This window comes from Nomascus leucogenys, chromosome 15 (assembly GCF_006542625.1).
Source record: "Nomascus leucogenys isolate Asia chromosome 15, Asia_NLE_v1, whole genome shotgun sequence".
Lineage (NCBI taxonomy): Eukaryota > Metazoa > Chordata > Mammalia > Primates > Hylobatidae > Nomascus > Nomascus leucogenys.
Genome location: NC_044395.1, coordinates 108,002,979 through 108,026,381, shown reverse-complemented (window position 1 = coordinate 108,026,381; position 23,403 = coordinate 108,002,979). Strand labels below are relative to the sequence as shown.

The 23,403-nt window shown below is 46.3% G+C and overlaps 1 protein-coding gene across 1 annotated transcript in view; it reads right to left on the bottom strand.

Moving 5' to 3' along the window:
- Positions 1-23,403, bottom strand: part of PTPRJ (protein tyrosine phosphatase receptor type J) — a 106,791-nt gene that overhangs the window by 22,169 nt on the left and 61,219 nt on the right. Inside the window, exons 8-17 of the mRNA XM_030828725.1 lie at positions 23,050-23,268; positions 20,225-20,488; positions 17,558-17,815; positions 12,024-12,281; positions 11,052-11,330; positions 8,556-8,846; positions 5,305-5,436; positions 3,433-3,643; positions 3,194-3,318; positions 1,373-1,460 (exon numbers count right to left, since the gene is read on the bottom strand). Of these exons, the coding sequence (XP_030684585.1) occupies positions 1,373-1,460; positions 3,194-3,318; positions 3,433-3,643; positions 5,305-5,436; positions 8,556-8,846; positions 11,052-11,330; positions 12,024-12,281; positions 17,558-17,815; positions 20,225-20,488; positions 23,050-23,268 (2,125 nt within the window). The remainder of the gene's footprint in view (positions 1-1,372; positions 1,461-3,193; positions 3,319-3,432; positions 3,644-5,304; positions 5,437-8,555; positions 8,847-11,051; positions 11,331-12,023; positions 12,282-17,557; positions 17,816-20,224; positions 20,489-23,049; positions 23,269-23,403) is intronic.

Sequence of the window (23,403 nt, the reverse complement as noted above, 5' to 3'; positions counted from 1 at the left end):
GTGTGTGAGTTTGGTCACATCAAAATGTTAAGAGTAGTTTTGTGTGGGTTCTGCGATTGCAGATTTCCTATTTATTTTTGCTCTTTTCTATATTTTTTGCCGTAAGCATGTACCACTCTTATTTTTAACAAGAAACAATAAAACTGTTTTATCCAGCCACTGACTGATCCATTTCCTTCCCCAAAACCAGAACCTAATCTAGCCGGGCACGGGGGCTCACGCCTGTAATCCCAGCACTTCGGGAGGCCGAGGCGGGCAGATCCCTTGAGGTCAGGAGTTCGAGACCAGCCTGGCCAACATGGCGAAACTCCATCTCTACTAAAAATACAAAAATTAGCTGGGTGTGGTGGCGGTGCCTGTAGTCCCAGCTACTCAAGAGGCTGAGGCAGCAGAATCACTTGAACCAGGAGGCAGAGGTTGCAGTGAGCTGAGATCATGCCACTGTACTCCAGCCTGGGGGACAGAGCCAGACTCCATCTCAAAAAAAAAACAGAACCTAATCTAAAAGCTGGAGCATGAGCTCTGCCTGTCACTCCAACAGGGCAGGGTGGCAGCACAAGGAACCGGCCTGGGCCGCATGAGGACCCCTAGGGCAGGATGGAGATTCCCTGGTTGGCAGCACCTTACAGCAAAGAAATCCCAGTTAACACACACAGGCTTCACACACTACACAGACAAGAGGGTGTGCCATGAAGTGCAAGGACCAGGTTCAAGTTCTATTTCCACACTTCCTGACTCAGCTTCTGCATCCTTGGAAGGGACTTACTGGAACTGCCTCGCAGAGCCTCATGCATGAGATAATTCATGGAAAGCACAGATGCAGGCACACGGTGAGCACTCAAAACAGGGCTGCTACTTTTACCATTTAATGACCTCACAGGGTAGTTGTACAGATAAAATAATAGTATACAAGGTACAAGACACTGAGAAGTGCCTTATTTATTCAATCCTCCTCAGCTTCACAAGTTAGGCACAATGATTATCCTCCTATCATAGATGGGGACATTAAGGCTAAGCTTCCTAAACAGCTGGTCAAAGACAGAGCTGGTGTTCAAACTTAGCTACCTCTGAAATGAAATCTCTTAACATCATAATACTATGAAACTGACTTGTAAACAAGAACATATCATTTGAAAGTAGCATCCCACACTGTGGCGTCTATCAGTGGCCTGATGTGACAGATGGGAGCACGTTAACATCACCCAGCTGGGGGCACAGAGGAAATAGGACTGGCCAAATGCAGAACACTATGGGGTAAGGGAATATGGCGCTCATCACATCATTCCTTCCGATTCTGTGAATGTTTGGAATGTTCCTTAATAGAAAGCTTCCTTAAATACCAGAGGATTATCATTAGCATAAGCAATATCACCTCTTCTTTCTCCAGAAGACGAAGCCTCCCACAGTCACAATAACCAGGGCACCAAAGATACAGCCAAAAACCGCTCCACAGATGACACCTGAGAAAAGTCCAAATGGGAGACACTTCGAGAGGTGTTCGTGCAGACCACACAACACGCTAAAAACTGGCCTGGGACCCTAACACCAGAGAGTTAAAGTGTGTATGCCATACACACACATGCATGCACACACACACACACGGGAGTTAAATAGCTCTGGACCTAAAACTAGTCTATGCATGCAGAAGCCAGGTTCCTGTTCCCAACCCACTACTACCTGGATGGTCTTGAGAAAGTTACTGTTCCTCTCCAGGTCTCAGTCTCCTCAACTGCAAATTTAGGGAACTGGGCTGGATTTTCAGAGATTTTTCCTGCCACCTCTGACGTTTTGAGACTAGCACCCACATATGAGCAGAGGTACCTACAGCAGCATCCATGCTCAGGTGACAGGAAACCCATTTGTTTACTGGGGAAGGATGTAGGGACTCCCTAAACTTTGCTTCTGGGGCAGGCATTCTTTCCTGCACCCAACAACCACCAACTAGTAAAGAAAAGCAGACAAACTAACAAACCAGTCAGTCCATTCGCCTCTGGCTTGAAGGTAGGGGATGCATCCCTCTTGGATCCCTGAAGCTCCTATATCACTTAGGTCTATGTGATAAAGGGTAGAAGCACTTGACAAAGGTCCAAGACCAGAATTTCAGGCCTGCCTCTAAAGCCACCGTGTAACCCTGGGCAAGTTACTTTCCCCTCTCTGGGCCTTAAAAGTCTCACTTCCAAAAAGCAGGCAGAGCACAGTGGCTCACACCTGTAATCCCAGAGCTTTGGAAGAATGTGGAAGAAGGCTTGAGGCCAGGAGTTCAAGACCAGCCTGGGCAACACAGCAAGACCCCATCTCTACAAAACATTAGCCAGGCATGGTGGTGAGCACCTGGGGTCCCACCTGGGAGGCTGAGGCAGGAGGATCCCTTGAGCCCAGGAATTCAAAGTTACAGTGAGCTATGATCATGCCACTGTACTCCTGGGCAACAGAGCAACACTCTGTCTCAAAAATAAAATAAATAGGCTGGACATGGTGGCTCACACCTATAATCCCAGCACTTTGGGAAGGCAAGGTGGGCAGATCACCTGAGGTCAGGAGTTCGAGACCAGCCTGGCCAACAGAGCAAAACCCTGTCACTACTAAAAATACAAAAATTAGCTGGGCGTGGTAGCAGGCACCTGTAATCCCAGCTACTCAGGAGGCTGAGGCAGGAGAATCGCTTGAACCCGGAAGGCAGAGGCTACAGTGAGCAGAGATCGTGCCACTGCACTCCAGCCTGGGTGACAGAGCGAGACTCTGTCTAAGAAAAAAAAAAACCATAAAATAAATAAACAAATCAATAAACATAATTAAAATTATGAAGTAAAATAAACAGAGGATTGAACAAGACAATTTATGTGGCTTCCTCTGATTCTACTATTTAAGGATTCAGTGCACTGTGTCAAACTGTGCACCTGGCATATGGGCCCACAAGTGACCACACATAGATAAGGGGAGTCAATAATCTTTGCAGATTGGAAGAACAACTGGCACTTAGAGAAGGGAGAGTGTGGGGTCCAGGCTGTGGGACCTCGGAGAAGGAAGCCCAGTGAGCCTGGTGACCCAGTGACATCTCAACCTCGGGGAGGGGAGAGCTGGGCACACGAACCCTCCTGAAGGTCTGAGGGAGGCATGTACACAGCTGGCCTTCTATGGACACGTGGAGCAAAATGCCACTGAACCGGTGCCAGGACTGTTGTCTTCTCCCTACCTGGATCCTGGGGCAAGGAAACGGCATCTGAGTAGCGACTGAAGGATACATAGCTCTCAGCCCCGTCGATGAGCCCCTTGTTTTGAGGGTGGAAGGTGATGTTGGTGAAGCCAGCCACACAAGCCCTGTGGGATAACAAAGAGCAAAAAGAGGTCCCTGAGACGTGTCTGACCGCAGGCATGTAGAGCTTCATGCTCATGAGGCTCAGCCCCCAAAGAGTAAGAACCAAAAGGCATTACCGGTAGGAGCCCAGAGGCTCCAGCTTCCCATTGTAATAACCAAGCGTGGTTGACTCATTCCCAACATCAATTTCATATTTCAAAACTTCAGACAAGCTCTGAGAACGTCCCTTTTCTTCTGTTCTTATGAGGTATGTCACATAAGTATCTGAGGCTCCCTTTTTGAAATCCTCATACGTGTATTTCAGGACATCTGCAGAAGGGTGACCGGCTAAGAAAGGTACACAGAAGGAGAATCGTAAGAAAGGGATGGCAGAGAGATTTCTTCTCCTGCATATCTACATGGTGGTGATGCTGGGTGACAGTGATACCAGCAGCCATCTCTCAAGTATCTCTCTGTGCCAGGTTTGACTTACATTTAATTCTAAGGGTTTCACCTACAGTAACTCACTTCATCCCCATGAATCCCATCACATAAGCTTATTGTCTCCAGTTTACAGACAAGAAAACGAAGGTACAAAAGGCTAACAGGACCAGGCACAAGGTCACACCGCCTACGAGGTGGAGTTGGGTTCCCAATCCAGGGCGTCGGGCTCAGAGCCCAAGGTTTCATCTAATCACAGGCCAGCACTGGTCAGTCTGGCTGCTATGCAACATGGCCTTCCTCAATGGGACTTGGTGACAAGCATCACAGCAAAATGACTAAGAGCTGGAAACAGACCCAAAATTAAAAGACAGAAAGAGAGAGATTTCAACCTCACTTTTTGAAATTTTGCCACAGGTTATGGCACCAGCAAATTTCTATCCTCCCAGATCCCCAACCCCGACAGTGTGTTTGGTCTCTATCCTCCTCGAGGACATGAGGACAGCACCACAGTAGGAGAGAGTGGGCAGAGGAAACACTGCATTATTCATGCATAAAGAATCTCCCAGACCAGGCACAGAGGCTCATGCCTGTAGTCTAGTCCCAGCACTTTGGAAGGCCAAGGTGGGAGGATTACTTGAGTCCAAGAGTTCAAGACCAGCCTGGGCAACATGGTGAGACCTTGTCTCTAAAAGAAAGAAAGAGGGAAGGGAAGGAGAAGGGGAGAAGGGGAGGAGGAGGAGGGGGAGAAAGGAACTCCCACAACAAAACTTGGGGGGAGGGGGAGGAGGAAGAGGGAGAGGGAAAGGAGAGGTGAAGGGGGGGAGGGGGGAAGTGGGGGGAGGAGGGGGAGGAGGGAACCCCCACAACAAAACCTGGGCTTTTAAATCTAGGCCTTATGCAAGCACTCAAACGCAGCTACCAAAGAGACTCTCGAATTATTCCTTTCCTACCACAAAATGTAACAGAGCCCTTTAAGGAAAAGCAGCCTTTAATCCACCTCTTCTCTCAGCTAAGGAGATACTCTGAAAATTCCCACTAGCAAATGCAAATCTTTTTCTATTTTCTTTCAAAGGAAAGTCATCTTCTGAGGATGGCATGTGTGTACGTGTGTGTTGAGTGAGAGAGAGAGACAGAGTTGGTTAAAACTAATATTCTACCACCTAAAAGGCCCAGTGAGGTAAAAGAGAAGAAAAACCTAGATCACAGATCACCACAAACCAAATCCAGCCACCTGCCATGGTAAATAACATCTAGTGGGAATGGTCCCACTCATTCCTTCTGTATCTTCTATGACTGCTTGCACACTACAATGGCAGAGTCGAATGCTTGCAACAGACTCTATACCACCTGCAAAGCTTAAAATATTTGCAATCTGGCCCTTTCCAGAAAGTTTGTCAACCATCAGGCAAACATCTCACCCTCCTTCTCTGTCTGAGTACACAGCATGGGCTGCAGTGAGAAGACAGGCATGTGTCTGCATCACTCACATGCCTCAGTGGGCACAGAGAAAGCTCTGGTCACTGCATCACTCACGGGCTGATTAACCCATGGAGGCCTCTCCTTACCTTCCCCAGTGGTGAGAATGACAGCGTAGGCTTTGATGGGTCCGTGGCTGGCTTCAAATCCACTGAACTTGACCTTTACTGAATTGTGACTGACAGATGTAATATTAGGAGATCCATCTGGAGGAGGGGGATCTAAAACAAAACAAAACATGATCACCCAATATTGAAAACCAAAGCAACACATTAGGTAGAGAACATGCTTCAGCGACCTCCTCAAGATCTTACTCTGGAAGCTACATGCTGGGCTCATGCAAAGCAGCAAATCCAGAAGCAAAAGGCAGGGAAGGAAACTGGAGCAGAGACGGCAGATCCTGGGAAACCCACCTAGCTCACAATGACCCCTTCAGGGCATCCAGCCAAATCCCCAGGGCAGGCACCCAACAGCCTTGTTTGGTTTTGCTATTGTTATTTTGAACAGTACATGCTTTTATTTTTTAACAGATTGATTGAAATATAATTAGAATACAACCAAGGAGATGAAAGACTTGAAGAGTGAAAACCACAAAACATTGATAAAATAAAGAAGACACAAATACACAAATACATGCAAAGACATCCCATGCTCATGGATTGGAAGACCTTCATACTGTTGGAAGACTTGACACTACTCAAAGAGATCTATAAATTCAATGCTCCATCAAAATCCCAATGGCAATTTTTACAGAATATAAAAAAAAAAAATCCTAAAGTTCATATGGAAAAATCAAAGACCAGGAATAGCCAAAGTAGTGTTGAGGAAGAATGAAGCTGGAGGCCTCACACTTCCTGATTTCAAGATATATTTATTCAAAGCTACAGTAATTAAAACAGTATATTAAAGGCATAAAGACAGACATCAACACATAGAACAGAATACTTAGCCCAGAATTAAACTCTCACATATACAGTCAACTTATCTTCAACAAGGATGTCAAGAAGACACAACGGGGAAAAGACGGCCTCTTCACCAAATGGTGCTGGGAAAACTGGGTATCCATGAGCAAAATAATAAAACTGGACCCCTATCTTACACCAGACACAAAAATAAACTCTGAATAGATTCAAGCCTTAAACATTAGACCTAAAGCTGTACACTGTAAAATTTGTTTTAAAAAAAAAAAAAACCACACATTGGGGAAGAGCTTCTTGACAGTATTTACAATGGTTGCTTGGATACCACACAAAAAGCACAGCAACAAAAGCAAAAACTGACAAGCAAGATTAAATCAAACTGAAAAGGGTTTGCACAGTAAAAGAAACCATCATTAGAGTAAGAAGCTAGTATCCTTGCATGGGGAAGCTAACCTGCCCTTGTCCTCTCCCCCAGTCCCGTATGACTCAAGATGAGCCGGGTTCATTATCCTGAGATCCGGGGTGGAAGAAGGAGAGGGAGAAAGAGACTGTGGTGGAATCCTAAGGTGTGGCCTTGGGAGCTGCACAATGACACCACATGGACTTGGCTGGGCCCCAGGATCAGCTGGTCACAGCTGAGAGCAAAGACGGAGCAAATGTCCAAGGAGAAGAATCACAGATGAGGTAGGAGAGAACACACTTTCTACTAAGACCTGGCCATGGCACTGCTCCGTGTTCTTCATAAACAGTCCCCACATTTTTCCCAGAGTTGGTCTAAAATACCACCTAGAGAAACCCAACAGATCCTCTTCCCAGAAACCAGAAAAGCCCTCCATGGGTGGCCTCCTTGATTCTGCACACCCTTTCGAAGCCAGGGCATGGAGCCACTCTCTGAACAACACAAAAGAAAGAACACACTGAATTAGATGATCCACTCCACACTCTCTCTCTACCTAAACTCATCTCACACATACAGTTTGGGTTGTTCTCATTTTCTTTTGTATTTTTAAAAAATAAATGAGATGGGATCTCGCCATGTTGCCCAGGCTGGTTTCAAACTCCTGGGCTCAAGCAATCCTCCCACCTCAGCCTCCCAAAGTGCTGGGATTACAGGCATAAGCCACCACGCCCAGCCTGTTCTCATTATTATATATATTCAAGATTCAAGGAGACAGAAATCTGAGCTCCAAAACAACCACAACATAATTGTCTAAACCTGCACTGATACAGCAGCCCCCCCACCCCACCCCCCAGCCACGCGCGGCTGCCAAGCCCCTGAGAGGTGACCAGTTTGCATTCAGATGTGCTACAAGCACACAATACAGACTAGACATCAAAGACCTAGTACGAAAGAAGACGTAAAATAACTCATTAATACTTCACAGAAAGTACATGTTGAAATAATACTTTTAATATACTAAGTTAAGTAAAATGCTATTAATACTAATTTCGGCTACTCCTTTTTCCTTTTTTTTCAGTGTGGCTCCTAGAAAACTTTAAATTATACCTGAGGCTCACCTTGCACAGCTAGTGGATGGTCCTGCTCTAAACTACAAGCTTCAGCAACCTCGCAAGTACCCGGCAGCAGTGCCCACTGGGAGGTGGCATTCCCATGTCTAATGGTCAACTGCTAGCACAGGCTCCTGCATTTCCCATCAGCTCTATGCCCTGTAGCTGGCCAGAGAAGGTCCATCCCCAGGTCCTTGCTGCAAAACTGGCAGCAGCGTGCCAGCTCACCCACCACCAGACCTGGAAATCCTCTGCCTCTCAATGCTCTTCTCGGTCCTATGCTCCAGGGGCCCTGTCGCCCCTCCTCACCATAGTATCCCGCACCATGGCACACAGTAAGCCACCAAGAGATGTGGGCTAAAAGACGACCAGGCGCAGTGGCTCACGTGGGTAATCCCAACACTTTAGGAGGCCAAGGCGGGTGGATCACTTGAGGTCAGGAGTTCAAGACCAGCCTGGCCAACATGGTGAAACCCCATCTCTAAATACAAAAATTAGCCAGGTGTGGTGACATGTGTCTGTAGTCCCAGCTACTCAGGAGGCTGAGGCACCAGAATCACTTGAACCCAGGATGCAGAGGTTGCAGTGAGCTGAGATGGCGTCACTGCACTCCAGCCTGGGTGACAAGAGCAAGACTCCATCTCAAAAAAATATAAAAGAAAACATGGCAATGAGTTATGCTGTAAAGAAAAGGAACCTTTTGGAATGTAAAAAATGAGCCCCTCTTACTCTGCTTTCTTAGGTTGATTTCTATAGAATGAGAAACCAGTCTATGCCAGTAAAAGCAAGTATTTTAGGGGAAATAAAAAAACAAAAACAGATTTCTAGTCCACACATGCAGACCCACTGTGGGTCAGCCGCTCCAGGAGTGATCACAGTGCCCTCTGAGCAGCCCCTGCCTTGTAGCCCACCTGTGATGCCAGTGGTGCAGGTGTTCTGGGCGGGGGCTGCCATCTTTCCACAGGACACAGCGGTGATGCTGATGTTGTAAGAGGTAGAAAAATTCAAATGCGTGACTTCCGTTCTACACTCAGTGCCATTCTCAGAGAAGCAGCTCTCCAGGTGGGTCGCATTGTCCCAGGCTCCACTGCTGACCTCCAGCTCGAAGCCTGCATTGGCGCCAGGAGGGCAGGTCCATTTGAGAACCAGGGCTGGCTCTTTGGGGACCACTTCGCAGTCGAAGGAGGCCACGGACGCAGGATCTGCAAAGCAAGCACAGCAAAGCATGAGATTCCGGGACTTTTGCCTTTGCAAACATGGAAACAGGGAGTAGCAGAATCCTGGGGATGAGAAGGTGCGTGGGTGACGCGGTGGAAGAGGCAGGGGCTGACCCCGAATTGGGCAGCACCGAACTGTGTGGCCTTGGGTCAGTCACCCAACTGCTCTGAGCCTCAGCTGCAGGACTCTTTGAAGAGTAAATTGAACTATGATGTCAGGCACCAAGAAAGATGCCTGGAAGAGACCAGGGCTCCACGAGAGTCAGCTGTATCATCCTGTGAGAAGTAGCAGCCTCCTCACTTGCACCATCTCATCATGAGGACCTTTTTTTTTTAATTTATTTTTTTTGAGACAAAGTCTCACTCTGTCGCCCAGGCTGGAGTGCAATGGTGCGATCTCGGCTCACCGCAACGTCCACCTCCCGGGTTCAAACAATTCTCCTGTGTCAGCTTCCTAAGTCGCTGGGACTACAGGCACGCACCACCACACCCAGTTGATTTTTGTATTTTTAGTAGACATGGGGTTTCACCATGTTAGCCAGGATGGTCTCGATCCTTTGACCTCCTGATCCACCCACCTTGGCCTCCCAAAGTGCTGGGATTACAGGTGTGAGCCACCAGGCCCAGCCAAGGTCCTCTTGATGATCCTTCTGAGACAGGTGAGGCCCATACTGTCCCATCTGCAGATAAATCCACAGAGGCTCAGAGAGGTTAAGTAATTGGCTGATGATGATGGGGCAGGTGGTGAAGCCAAAACTAGATCCCCAGTTTTCTAAGTCTAAGTTCAAGACACTCTCTACTGCATCATCAATGGTGAATGGCATCAGTTTCCTCATCTTCAAAATACAGTGTTATCTGTCTCTATCTGAGGGCCAACAGATTTTTACTGAGGACTAACATCAAACTGATGTAAATAGAAAACTCCATGTTACAACTGGAAGACAGTATTATCATTAATTGAATGTCACAGAATTTTAGAGCAGGAGAAGCTCTACCAAGGCACCTAGTGCAACTCCCACATTCACCACCCAGGGCCTGGAAAGGTAACCTGAACACTGCACCCACTTTTACAGCTCCTGTTCCACCCACACCCAGTCACAAATGCTCAGATACAGTTTTTCTCTTGCTATAGGCTACAAATAACTATAGCTAAGATAAATATCAGCAATGAAAGGCACCCAAATATCAAAGATGGGTGTCTAGACCAGGTGGGATGGAGCAGAGGTGACCCAAAGCTGCAGGGATTTCTGTGGCCACCCCACTCACCACTGAAAAGCCACAGGCCATCAAGGCTGGAGCTCCTACACTACCAGGGAGGCTGATCTCATGAGACCATCACTTCTAAATCAGCCTGAACATATCTGAATGGCCTGGGCTAAAAGGGGAAGAGGCAGGAGCGAGAAGGGCAGAAAATGAGTAGTGCACGGGTGCTGAGTGATAAAGGTGCCACAGTCAGCACTGTGAGCAGAAGTGCCCGCCACTGTCTGCAAAGCCTTCCCTGGGCTGCCCTGAATGCATCCTCAATTACACAGAGGGCTCTTCTCTTTATCACACATTGTGAGTTGTGAGATAGGTGAGGATCAAGAAGGATGCAAAGGCTGGGCATCACTTCAACAATAACCTTTCCATCTTCTCCAGCACAAAAGACAAACCAATGCCAGACATCATCCACATCCCGGCTCAGCCCCACTCAGGCCTCACCTCCCACCTACACCCTCCTGTTCCTGCGGGTCCACTCCTCCCACCCTTGCCTCCTGCTCTTCCTCCCGCCTCCAGACACGGTGGTGATGCTGCACAGGCCCCTCTGCACAGGCCTCTGCCTGTAATGCTCTCGTGCCCTGATATCCACACGGCTGGCTCCTTCCCTTCATTCCGATCTCTGCTCAAAGTCACGTTGTCACTGAGGCCTTTCCTGAGCACTCTAGATAAACATCCCACTTCCTCCTTTGAAACGTTCCAAGAAGGCAAGGACTTGACTGGCATATGGTATACGCTCAATAAATATTTATTGAATGCAGGAATGATGAGGGCATCGAGACAGCACCGATAAGCTAACAGGATGCCTCGGAAAGCTCAATGTCCATCAGTGCACATCACACAAAACCAAACGAACTACAGACTGGGAGGACTGACCTGCAAGGTCAGCACCACTCAGGGAGGAGTCCAAGAGGCAGTTGGGGCTACACTCACCTGTACAGAATGACTTCCAGCCAGGTTCCAGTGACTTGATCCCATCCCCTACTTGTGCAAAGATCTCCACTGTGTATGATGAACCAGGTATTAATTCAGCGACTGTAGCTTCAGTAATTCCCGTGTCCGTGACTACTTGTGTTGCGTTGCTGGAATTTCCAACCTTCTCAACAAGAAGGCAGTAGGAGTACGTGGGAGAGGCGTCATCAAAGTTCTGCCAACTTAAAGTTGCTGCTGTGGTGTTGGTACTTACATCAATGTTGGACACATCGCTGGGCCCTTGATTTTAGAAAAAGGCAATTCATGTAAAAGCACAGATTAAGTAGAATTCCAGGACTATTTACTATATCCAAAAATAGCCTGGCTTGTTTTAGAAAGAATGAATAAAGCTAGTATTTGCTGGCTCAAACGATGGAAAACGTCGCAAAAACACATCAAGAAAATAATTATACAGATTAAATCTCAAAAGAAGTTTAATTTAGGCTTCTTTTAATACTTCAAGTTTATTTCAAATATATTTTTAAGATGTAATTTCTAATCTGTTTTTTAAATCTAATAGATATACTAAAAACATATTACAAACTAACATCTTTACCATGTATTTAATTCAAATATTCGCAAAACACCTCCCTCACTGTCGCAGGCAAAGCTCCTCATCTAGGCAATGTCTTCCAATACCAGCATGACAAGGTGACCCTTCTCTACTCTGGATTCTCAAGGAATGACTAGAACAGTTTGTCTCCATTCCCAACGAATCACTTCTTGCTTCTAACGACAATTCTAAGTGCACACTGCTTGAAGAACAGTGCCCCATGGGGACAACAGAACCGTTGCTGAGACCAATGTTTTCAACTTCAGCAGTTTCAGAGTCAACCTGGATCCCAGAAGCACACTGGCCATCATTTAACCAGTGCCTCCTCCAAGAGACGGTTAGAGAGGCTGTTCCTTAGAAGGGCATCCTAAAAGACTTACGTGTGTACTGTGCAGTGGAGCTGGGGTCCCCCCGGACGTGGTCCACTTCTGGAGAGATGGTGATGTTATATAAGGTGCCCGGGATCAGGCCCTGGAGAGTGACCGCTTTGTCATACGTGCTTGTGTGGTTAGAGCCATGCTTGGACTCTATGACTAAATGGTAGACACACTCGGAAGCACCGTCTGGGCTCTTCCACTCCAGCCGCATCTCCGTGGTGGTGACGTAGACCACGTGGATGTCAAACACTGCACTGGGAACTGCTCAGAAGAAAGGAAGGAGAAGGGAAAACTGTTACTATCATGACGCCCAGCTTCCTCTCCAAGTGCTGTCGAGAGGACCTGCTCTTTTGCCATTACGCTTTCTAATGAGTTCACAAAAGGCACACTCCAAAATTGAGCTGAGAAATGCACACACTCAGTGCTCTCAAGGATTTTAGCTCTTCTGCAACGCAGATGAACTTCCCAGTTTATCTTACCAGTTCTCCAGTTCTTCGTTGTTGTCTTAAAAATGAGCCCTTAGGCTGGGTGCAATGGCTCACACCTGTAATCCCAACATTTTGGGAAGCCGAGATGGATCACTTGAGGTCAGAGGTTCGAAACCAGCCTGGCCAACATGGTGAAAACCTGTCTCTACTAAAAATATGAAAATTAGCTGGGTGTGGTGGTACACGCCTGTAATCCCAGCTACTCGGGAGGCTGGGGCACGAGAGTCGCTTGAACCCGGAAGGCAGAGGTTGCAGTGAGCTGATATCACACCATTGCACTCCAGCCTGGGCAACAGAATGAGACTCTGTCTCAAAAAAAAAAAAAAAAAAAAAGGCCAGGCACGGTGGATCACGCCTGTAATCCCAGCACTTTGGGCGGCCGAGGCAGGCAGATCACCTGAAGTCAGGAGTTTGAGACCAGCCTGACCAGCATGGAGAAACCCCGCCTCTACCAAAAAAAGTACAAAATTAGCCGGGTGTGGTGGTGCATGCCTGTAGTCCCAGCTACTTGGGAGGCTGAGGCAGGAGAATCACTTGAACCCAGGAACCCAGGAGGCAGAGGTTGCAGTGAGCCAAGATCGCGCCATCGCACTCCAGCCTGGGCAACAAGAGCGAAACTCCGTCTCAAAAAAAGAAAAAAAAAAAAAAAAAAAAGCCCTTCAAGGGGTCATCTGAAGTGGAAATCACATTCGGTTTTTTTATATGGGTGCTGGTAACGGGATGTGTTCAGTTTGTAAAAGCTCATGAAGCTATGCGCTGAGGATACATCCCTTTTCGGTATGTATATTACATCTCAATAAAGAGGTTTTTTTGTTTTGTTGTGTTTTTTAAATCAGTCACTCAGAAGGAAGCATCTTCCCCTGACACAGCCTTACATACCAAGAGGAAAACTGAAATGGAGAGCTGACCTTTGCTGAGTTTCAGCATTTGAGGACGGATGAGGAAGGGAGGAAGACAGGCACACCCTGCACCCTCACAGCAGAGTCACAAGTGGAGTCTCCCTCCGATCATCTCCCGCGGCCCACTCAGCCACTCGCACCAGGGATGCCTACATCGAGGCCTGGAAGTAACCACGGAGGCTGGGCCTATTTTCTACCGCGGCTTTCAACCCTGTCTCTCTTTACCTGGCAACAAACGTCACCTCCAGGGAGAGGAAAGGGGCAGGTAGGGGACAAAAAAGGGAAATGCTTTCACTGCAAACACCTTGTCCAAAGAAAAAAAAAAAATTGTGCCATGTTTACGTACTATCTACTCCAAAATTAATTTTTTAATTTTAAGTGGGTTCTCCTTATAGAGAAGCCACTGGGAGGAGCCTTTGTTTCCTACCAGCAGATTCCTGATGTCAAAGGGATTCCACAGACAAAAGACCATGAAAGGCAGCCTTTGCCTATAAACATAAAAACCTAGAAACAACCTAAATATTCAACAACACGGGGAGGGCTGTGGGCACTGTGATCTGGCTGCATGATGAAATATTCTTTAGCCACTAAAAACATGAAGGCCATGCTAACTATAGGGGAAAGTTGTGGTATAGACTGAGTAAAAAAAAATTCAAATAAAAAATAAAAGTATTTGTATAATAATTACAGTAATACAAGCAAAATGTATGACTGGACACAGAGAGAAAAGGAATTCGGTTGGGTTAGAAAAGTAGAGATATTTGTTTCTTTCATTTTTATTGTGGTAAAACATACATACCATAATACTCATCATCTTAACCATTTGTCAGTGTACAATTCGGTGTCGTCAATATTCACAATGTTGTGTAACCATCACCACTACCTGTACCCAAAACACTGTCATCACCCCCAGCATAAACTGTAGCCATTAAACAATAATGCCCACTCCCTCCTCTGAACAGCCCCTGGTAACCTCCATTCTAATTTCTGTAGAATATTAAGTTGCCGAATCTAGGTACTCATGTAAGTGGAATCATCCAGTATTTGTCCTTCTGTGTCTGGCTTGTTTCACTTAGCACAATGTCCTCAAGATCCATCCATGTTGTACCATAAATCAGAATTTCTTTCTTTTTTATGGCTGAATAGTATTTTGTTGTATGGATGAACCACATTTTATCTATCCATTCATTTGTTGATGGGATCTTGGGTCCACCTTTGGCTACTGTGAACAATGCTACTACTATGAACACTGATGTACAAATAACTGTCCGGCCCTGTTTTCCATTCTTTTAGAGATATACATAGGACTGGAATTACTGGATCATATGGTATTCGTTTCCTTTTTTCGAAATTGCTTTTAATGCTGTTAAGCTGACTTTTCCCAATAACAATACAGGTTATTTGATAATAGAAAGGTAACCCCCCTAAGAGTTTAGATCTTATAGCAAGCCTTCTTGACTTTCATTCAATAGGACCATTGAATGAAACGGATCCTTTGAGACAATGGAAGTCCAGGCGGGTGTTAAAATTACCCTGTAGAAATACTGATATTAAGAGGAAAGAATATTCATAATAGACTATAGTAAAAGAGATGCCTTCTCCTCACTAACACTAAACTTTACTGCTGTGCCACATCAAAGTGTCCATCTACATGGTGGTTAAGCACTTGGTCTTAGCCGACACAGGTCAGTTTGCCACCTTGTCACTCTGGGCCAGTTACTGAAGTTCGCAGAGCCCCCATTTCTTACTCTGTAAGACAGAAATGATAGTAACACCTGCCCCATGAAGTTGTGTTAAAAATGTAAAATGCAGTATGAGAGCACTCAGCACTTTGCAGACCCCCAGCATATTATATTATTGTTACAGTAAGTTCTGGGCAGTAGCAAGTGGCACAGTATCATGCATCTCCCTCAGTGGTGATCCTCTCACCATTACCCACATTCTTAAAGTACAGAAGAAACATGTTGACGTTAAGACTTCATGTCAACAGTCTGAAATGCAGATTTGCAAAGGGAATACTGCATTTCATCTGAGGGATGCATTTTAGTAGATCCCTTATTTCAGAAGCAGATCCTCTGAGTGACTATCGGTGCTTAACCCAACCAGCACAGTTGAAGAAGCTTCTTCAAGGAGAATCTCAAAAGCCTAACACATTTCATGTGTGTTTCAAGGAATCTGTCCCATTTCTTTTTATATATATATATATATATATATTTTTTTTTTAATATACTTCAAGTTCTAGGGTACATGTGCACAATGTGCAGGTTTGTCACATATGTATACATGTGCCATGTTGGTGTGCTGCACCCATTAACTCGTCATTTACATTAGGTGTATCTTTATTCTACCCTCTGTATAAAAGATTTCAACTATCTTGAATCTCAGATCAAGGAAGACTGTATGTTTTTCAACCTTTCCAAAAAACAATTATTTCAAAATTTTAAAACAACAATAATGAACATTACCCTGTAGGATTTCCCAGAAGTTTCTCTTGTAGGCCTAGAAACAATTTAATAATTTAAACTGTTTCTATAAAAAAAATTTTTTTTTGAGACAGGGTCTCCCAGGCTGGTGCTGGTCCTCCTGCCGCAGCCTCTCAAGTAGCTGGGACTATGGGTGCAGGCCACCGTGGCTGACTATAAAATGATTTCATCAATTTCAATTAGCCTTCTAGAACTAACAAAGGACTGCATCACAGTGTTGTTTAGGAAAGACTGTGAACAGTCCACCTGCCCGACACAGCACAGTAGTTAACTTCTAACACATCTTGGCCAGAGGTTCTTAAACTTTTTGCTCTCAGGACTTCTTTACCATCTTAAAAGTTATCAAGGCTCTCAGAGAATTTGTATTTACATAGGTTACATTTATTAATATTTACGATATCAGGGATTTAAAATGAAGAAATTTTTAAAATGTAAGAATCCACAGCATATATTCCATTAGCCCTCAGAGAGACAATGTCATCCCATATCGGATCAAAGTTGGAAAACTCCAAAACAGAATGAGAATGAAAAAGCCAAATAACATTTTAGTATTGTTATGATAATACTACCTCGGAGACCCCTTGAAAGAACCTAGGGATCCTTAGAGAGCCCTGGACCACAATTTGAAAACCACTGATCTAGCCCAGAGGGCAGCAAACATTCTCTGTAATGGCCAGAAAATAAATATCTCAGGCTTCACAAGCCACACATTCTCTGTTGCCACTACTCAATTCTAGCACCAAAGTAGCCATAGACAGTACATAAGCAAATGAACATGGCTCTGATCCAATAAAACTTTATTTACAAAAACAGACAGTGAGCCAAATTTGGCATAGGGGCCATTCTTATCTGCCAACTCTGTTTCAGATGATGGAATTCCAGGCAGGTGTTCAAATCGTCCTGTAGAAATATTGTATTAAGAGGAAAGAATATTCATAATTAATTGGCAAGTTGGGGAAAAGGCAGATTACAAAACCACATGTACAGAATGGCCTCAATGTTTGTGAAAGAAATAAATATGTATTTGTGGGCTGGGTGCAGTGGCGCACGCCTGTAATCCCAGCACTTTGGGAGGCTGAGGTGGGCAGATCATTTGAGATCAGGAGATCAAGACCAGCCTGGCCAATATGGAGAAACCCTGTCTCTACTAAAAGTATAAAAATTAGCCAGGCATGGTGGCGCACACCAGTAATTCCAACTACTCAGGAGGCTGAGGCACAAGAATCGCTTCACTTGAACCCAGGAGGTGGAGGTTGCAGTGAGCCAAGATCATGCCACTGCACTCCAGCCTGGGTGACAGGGTAAGACCGTCTAAAATAATAATAATAATATATATATATATGTATGTGTGTGTATTAAATATTAAATATATGTATTAAATATATGTATACTCACACATATATTTGTGTATCTATATGTATATGTTTAAAAACTGTAAAATGTCATACATCAAAAGTGATTATCTCTGCTTGATGGTTTCCATGTAAGTTTTTTCTACTTACTTGTCTGTGTTTCATATAATAAATAAGCATTAGTGTTATGAAAATTTTTAAAGTTTTTTCTTAGATAATTAAAAGAAAAACAATATTTGGAAACATTATGTTTATTAATTTTACTGATTTCCTTTAAGAAACACGATGATTTAACAGAAAAGCCTATTTGCTTACCAGTTCTATTGCAAACTGTCCGAGATGCCCCTTCAGTCCCATTTGGTCCTTTTGGAACTATTTCAAAGCAATACTTGGTTCCAGGGAACAAGCCACCAATGATAATACTTTGGTTGGTGGTTATTTCTACCCAAGACTTGCCAGCCCCCTCCTGTGTGATACACATCTGAAATGATTCTGCATCATGGCTGCTCCATGCTAAGCCGATCGCTGTCGTGCTGACCACTGTCACTCGGAAGTCAGAAACTGGAACAGGGGCTATGCAAAGAAAGTAAACAACTAAATTAAAAATATATTTCCCCAGGAGACAGGGATGCCCCACCTCAGAAAATATTTACACTGAGATGAAATGTGCACTTAGGACACCTGATCCCTCTCTCTGTCTTCTTTGTATCATCATCTACAACATGAATCCCTCAGAAACTGCTGTTTCTGGCCATGGAGAGAGCACTTGATCATGAGAGTGCAGAAGCTCTGTGCTTACATTGCACACAATCATTCACAGGAAATGAGAGGAGGCGTGAGCTCCTGTGGTCAAGAGCTCAGGCTCTGGAGGAAAACCTTGGCCACACTGGCTGCTTTATCTTGAATGCATTACTAGCCTCCCAGAGCCTCTGTTCAGGGAGGGAGAGCAGAAAACCAGTCTTGACCCCCAAAATCCATTCCCCCATTTTCCCTTCATCATACCCACCCAGATTTTTGGCCCTGTGTGTGCATGGCTGTTGGAAACAAAGACCACATTTCCCAGCTCCCATGGAGCTAGATGTTGCATGTGACTAAGTTTTGGTCAACAAAGCATGAGCAGAGGTCCTGGGTGACTTCTAGGAAGTGTCCTTTAAGGTTGGGGCACAACCTTCTGCCCTTCTCCTTCTTATACCTGTAGTGTGGATGACTGGAGCTCACGCAGCCTGGCTCCAGAACCAACACCTCAGCAGTGGCTGCAGCTTCCTGATCCCAGGATCACAGCTCAGTACATACACCCCTGGATCCTGCAACTACAGCAGAGACTTCCTGATTCCTCCCTCTGCTGTCTGTGACCAAGGTGGTGACTCTCCAGGGGGTCAGTTCTGCAGACTTAGTCCAGGAGTCATTTCTTGGGGCCAGGCCTAAAGCCTGCTCCCCAACTGTTATGAGCTGACTTGTGCTCCCTCACCCCCAAATGTGTATGTTTATGTCCTAACCCCCAAGACCTCAGAATGTGGCTGTCTTTGGAGACAGGGTCTTTAAGGAGGTAATTAAGTTAACGTGAGGTCATGAAGGTAGGCCCTAATCCAGCAAGACTGGTGTCCTCATAAAGGGAGGTGAGGACATAGACACACGCAGACTAAGGACAACCACGTGAGGGAGAAGACAGTCATCTATAAGCCAAGAGGGAGGCCCCAGAAGAAACCACACCTGCCGCTGCCTTAATCTTTGACCTTCAGCCTCCAGAACTATAAGAAAGTCTATTTCTGTTGTTTAAGCCACACAGCCTTTGGTACTTGTTCTGGTAGCCCTAGCAAACTAATACACCAGCTCTTCCGATGATTCTGCAAAACCTCAATTCTCAGGATAAATCCCTTTTGGTAAAAATAGCTCACAGTTTCTGTTTCATACAACTGAGCCTTGGATAACCTCTATCATCCCCATCCTGCCTAGCACTGGGCTTCTGTTACAGGAGAGAGAAATAAACTCCTGTCTTGTTTAAGCCGTGGATACTTGGGTTTTGTTGTTGTTGTTTTTGGTGGTGTTATTCGTGGCTGAACCTAATCCTAACTAACAAATAGTAAAAGAGTAAAAGGTAAAGAAATGCAAGCATATTTCATTTTCCCAAAGATCTAGTCCAAAAGACATCTATAAGAATGCTAAGGCGTGCTTCCTGCGAAGGAATGGACATTCTTGTGGGATAAGCCCTGGCTCCAGAGCCACACACCCCTGGGTTCAAGTCCTGCTCTGCTACTCACTAGCTCTGTGGCTTCGGGCAAACTTTAGCCATGAGGGTGTCGTTTCCTCATCTGTAAAAGGGGACCCCAATACCTACCTTGGAAGCCACTGCAGTGTCTATAAATCTCATGGCACAGTGCAAAATGCAGTGCTGGTGTCACTACTATTGTTTAATAGTATATAATCAATATTATACCACCGTACTACTAGTGCACCATTACTGTTTTATTTTACATTATTGGACCTTCTTTGAAACCTAAAGCTTTTTATTTGCTGCATAAAATCTTATTTTTAAGGGACGTTTAAACAAAGATGAGATACAGCTGTGCCAGTGACTCATTATCATGTCAGCACCCAAGACGCAAGGGGATATGAATACCAGGTCATCTTTGTCTCCCTGTATCAATTCACTCTAGGTCTCCTCCACACTGGAAAGAGAGTTACAAGCGCAGGCTCCAGGCGAGAAACACCAGAGGCTTAATCTCACCTCTGCCACTTTCCAGCTGTGACACCTGTCTAGCACCTCTCTCAGCCTTGGCTTCCTATCTATAAAATAAGGCTACTGCCAACCACGTCACAGGGCTGTTGTGAGCATACAATGTGCCAGTGCAAGAAAAGCATGTCACACGAAGCTTGACATGTGGTCAGCCGACAGTCACCATTATTACATCATGCGTCCTGTGTCTGGGCCGGGCACATAGCAGGACAGCAGGAAAGGGTGGCGAGAGCCAGGCATGAACTCACGGGTGTGCACTTGGAGGAAGCCGGGCGTGCCCTTCATGTCACCTAGGACAGGATGCACTGTGATGTTGTAGAAGGTGCTGGAGCGGAGTTCCGGGATGACAGCGCGAGGCTCCCTGACAGTGAGATTGGTAGAATCTGTCTCCCCCACCACATGTATCTTGTAGGTATAGTTAGATGACGACTCGTTATCACTGACTTTCCAGATCAGGGTCAGGCTTGTGGCACTGATGTTCACAGCGGTGACGTCAAAAACCTGAATAGCATCTGTGAGAACACAAGAGGAGTTCAAAATAACCAGAACGGCCAAGGCAGAGGGAGGGGGAGGTCATCAGGGCGTGCTGTCAAGCCCAGGAAACTCTCCTGGGGAGTGTTCCTTCCTCCTCTGCACCATCAACCATGGCTAGGAAAGCATGAGGGTCCCAGCCAAAGTCAGGCATCACCGGGCAGTGAAGAAACAGCCTGGCCAATGGCACCTGCAGGGTTATTCTTTGTTCCTTTTTGTAAGTTGACTTTAGAGATTTGACCTAAATGATGACTTGGACTCTATGCACGTCTTACCCTAGGGCCAGGGGCACCCAGAAAAGTTGTCAAACACACATGATGCAAGAGCGAACACTGCGATCTGTGTGATCACCTGAGATCAAGATCACAGAAGTCAGGACAAGGCAGGCCTGGGTTCCAGGGCTCACTCTGCTATGACACCCAGGTGGGCCGCAGGAAAACCACTTGAGCTCAGCTTCCTCATCTATAAAACTGGGAGAGCAATCCTAACCTCAAGAAAAGATAACCCAAGTGCCAGTTATTCGCCACCTGCCCACTCTACCCTCCCGACGTATCCGCTGTCCTTCCCTCACCTGCTCTGTGCCCAGGAGGCTGACCTGGTGCAAGGCATCACGGGGGGTCTTGCCACATGGGCTGTGACCAGGTTCCACCATGAGCCAATGGGCAGGCCCCTGAAGGGCCACAGGACAAAGGAGTCGGTGCCTTCCTCCATCGCCTCCTGCTCTGGGCCTCCTGTCCTGACACAGCTGTGTCCTCCACTGCCCCGGCTCTCAATGGGCTCCAGAAACACCCCGTCCTCCTCTAGCCCTTCAACCCTAGAGGTGGCCTCAACAATGTCCTCTGATGGTTTCCTTAACCCTGCCCCACCTAACTAGTCACTTGAAAAGTGCAGGGTGCTCTGGGGTGGGTGGAAATGTGTGTTTGTTTATCTCTCTCTGTGTGTGTGTGTGTGTGTGTGTGTTGCAACAGACTGAATGTTTCTGTCCCCATAAAATTCCTGTGTTGAAATCGTGACCCCTGATGTGATGCTTTTAGGAGGCAGGGCTTTTGGGAGGTAATTAGGTCATGAATTACCTCCCTCCTGAATGGTACGTACTAGTGCCTTTATCAAAGAGGCTGGAGAGAAACCGCTCCCTCACCCGTTCAACCACGTGAAGACCCAGGGAGTCTGCAACCCAGAAGAGGAAGAGGGTGTTCACCCAGAGCCCAGGCATGCTGCACCCCAGTCTCAGACTTTCAGCCTCCAGAACCCTGAGAAATAAATGTTCATTGTTTACGCCATCTAGTGCATGGCCATTTGTTACAGCAGGCCAAACTAAGACTTATCTATACACACACACTCGCCCCTTACAGAGGAAAAGGCTACTATAATGATTATTTACCAAGCATGAAGACAGTTCAACGCAAAGCAGGATGTGTGTGAATTCACACCACCAAGAGCCTGAGATGTAATCACTACTACTTTGCTTCTGCTCAAACTGCTTTAAAAAGCAGGGACCCCAGGCCCACACGAATCCACGAGTCCTTTTAGCAAATCAGTCAAAGGGCCCTTCCCCTGGCCTCACCCAGCCCTGGGTGCATGACTTGACGCAGGGCGCACAGACCAGATTTCAGCCCCTTTCACTCTCTCACGCAAGCCTGCCGTGTGCAGGACACCCCACCACTGCCAACCGCACCCACACAGGAGCCCCTTCCTCCTCCTCCAACTAACCCACCCTCTGGAATCCAAGCCCTCCTCACCAGAGAGCCTCCCGCCTGCCACTCCTGCCAGGTCACTGCAGGCCTCATGAGGTCAGGCGGCCTGTCCTACGGCCGCATCCTCCCCACCCACTCCCACGTTAGCAAAACAAGTACAAAGGGAAGGAAGGACACAAATGGACCCTCCTTCAACGTGGATACCAGGAAAAACTGTCATTCCCTACAGACATGGCTTCTCACCAATGTCTTGCCAAAACTTCTAGCCCCGTATGAGTAACACAGCCTGGCCGGTAACTACCTCTAAGTATTCCCAAACGTGTTTCCCCCACTCTTTTTACCAAAGCCACCAAATATCGGTGAACTTACAGAGGTCAAGTGCTGATAAATTATAGCGAGGAAGCAGCAATGTGCACGTCAACAAGCATTTCAACACAAAGACTGGTATGAATTACAAGGCGGGTGAAAAAACGAAACTCACTTTCATAACTTTCTTAACTCAAAGCAAGGGAAAAATAAGCAATGATTATCTGTTTTTAAGAGGAAAGTATGATGCCAGTTTGTCTCATCAGCCACCACGCAGAGCTGTGAAAGATGGCGCGAGGCAGTGCCCGGTGCCCGCACATGGGGCTGCTCCATGTATTCGATTTCACTTAATGAGAGATGTGCACTGCCCATGGAGTTAAGAAGAAACTGAGCAGATCTGCTCTGTCCAAAATCTCCTCCAGAAAGCTCCCTCTGACATCAAAACTAGCTGTTAGGCAAGAAATCACTCAGAATCGGAATCACAGGAGACAGAACTCTGCTAGGAAACTCTGGCTGCCACCATTTTACAAAGTTCAACCTACTTGTCCTGAACTCTATGGCCTGGGGCTCTCCTTCCGTGCCATTCGCTGCTTGGGAATAAACGGTGGCATTGTATCGGGTGCCAGGCTCTAGCCCGACAAGCAGGACTTCTGTGTCTTGGGACTGCTGGCTGGAGGATGGGTCCACGGGTCCCAGGAGGGACTCATCATGCACAGGGGCGGTGGGGCTCCCTGCCCGGCTTCTCTCTGTGTTGCTGGCATCTGTTTCAAGCACAGGAGACAAAAAGACATCAACCACAAGAGGGACACATCCCCCATTTTCCTTCGGAGCCCCCACCCCATCAGATGGCCATCAGACAGTGGCCACAGTTGGTGCTCCATCAATATCTGCTCCCT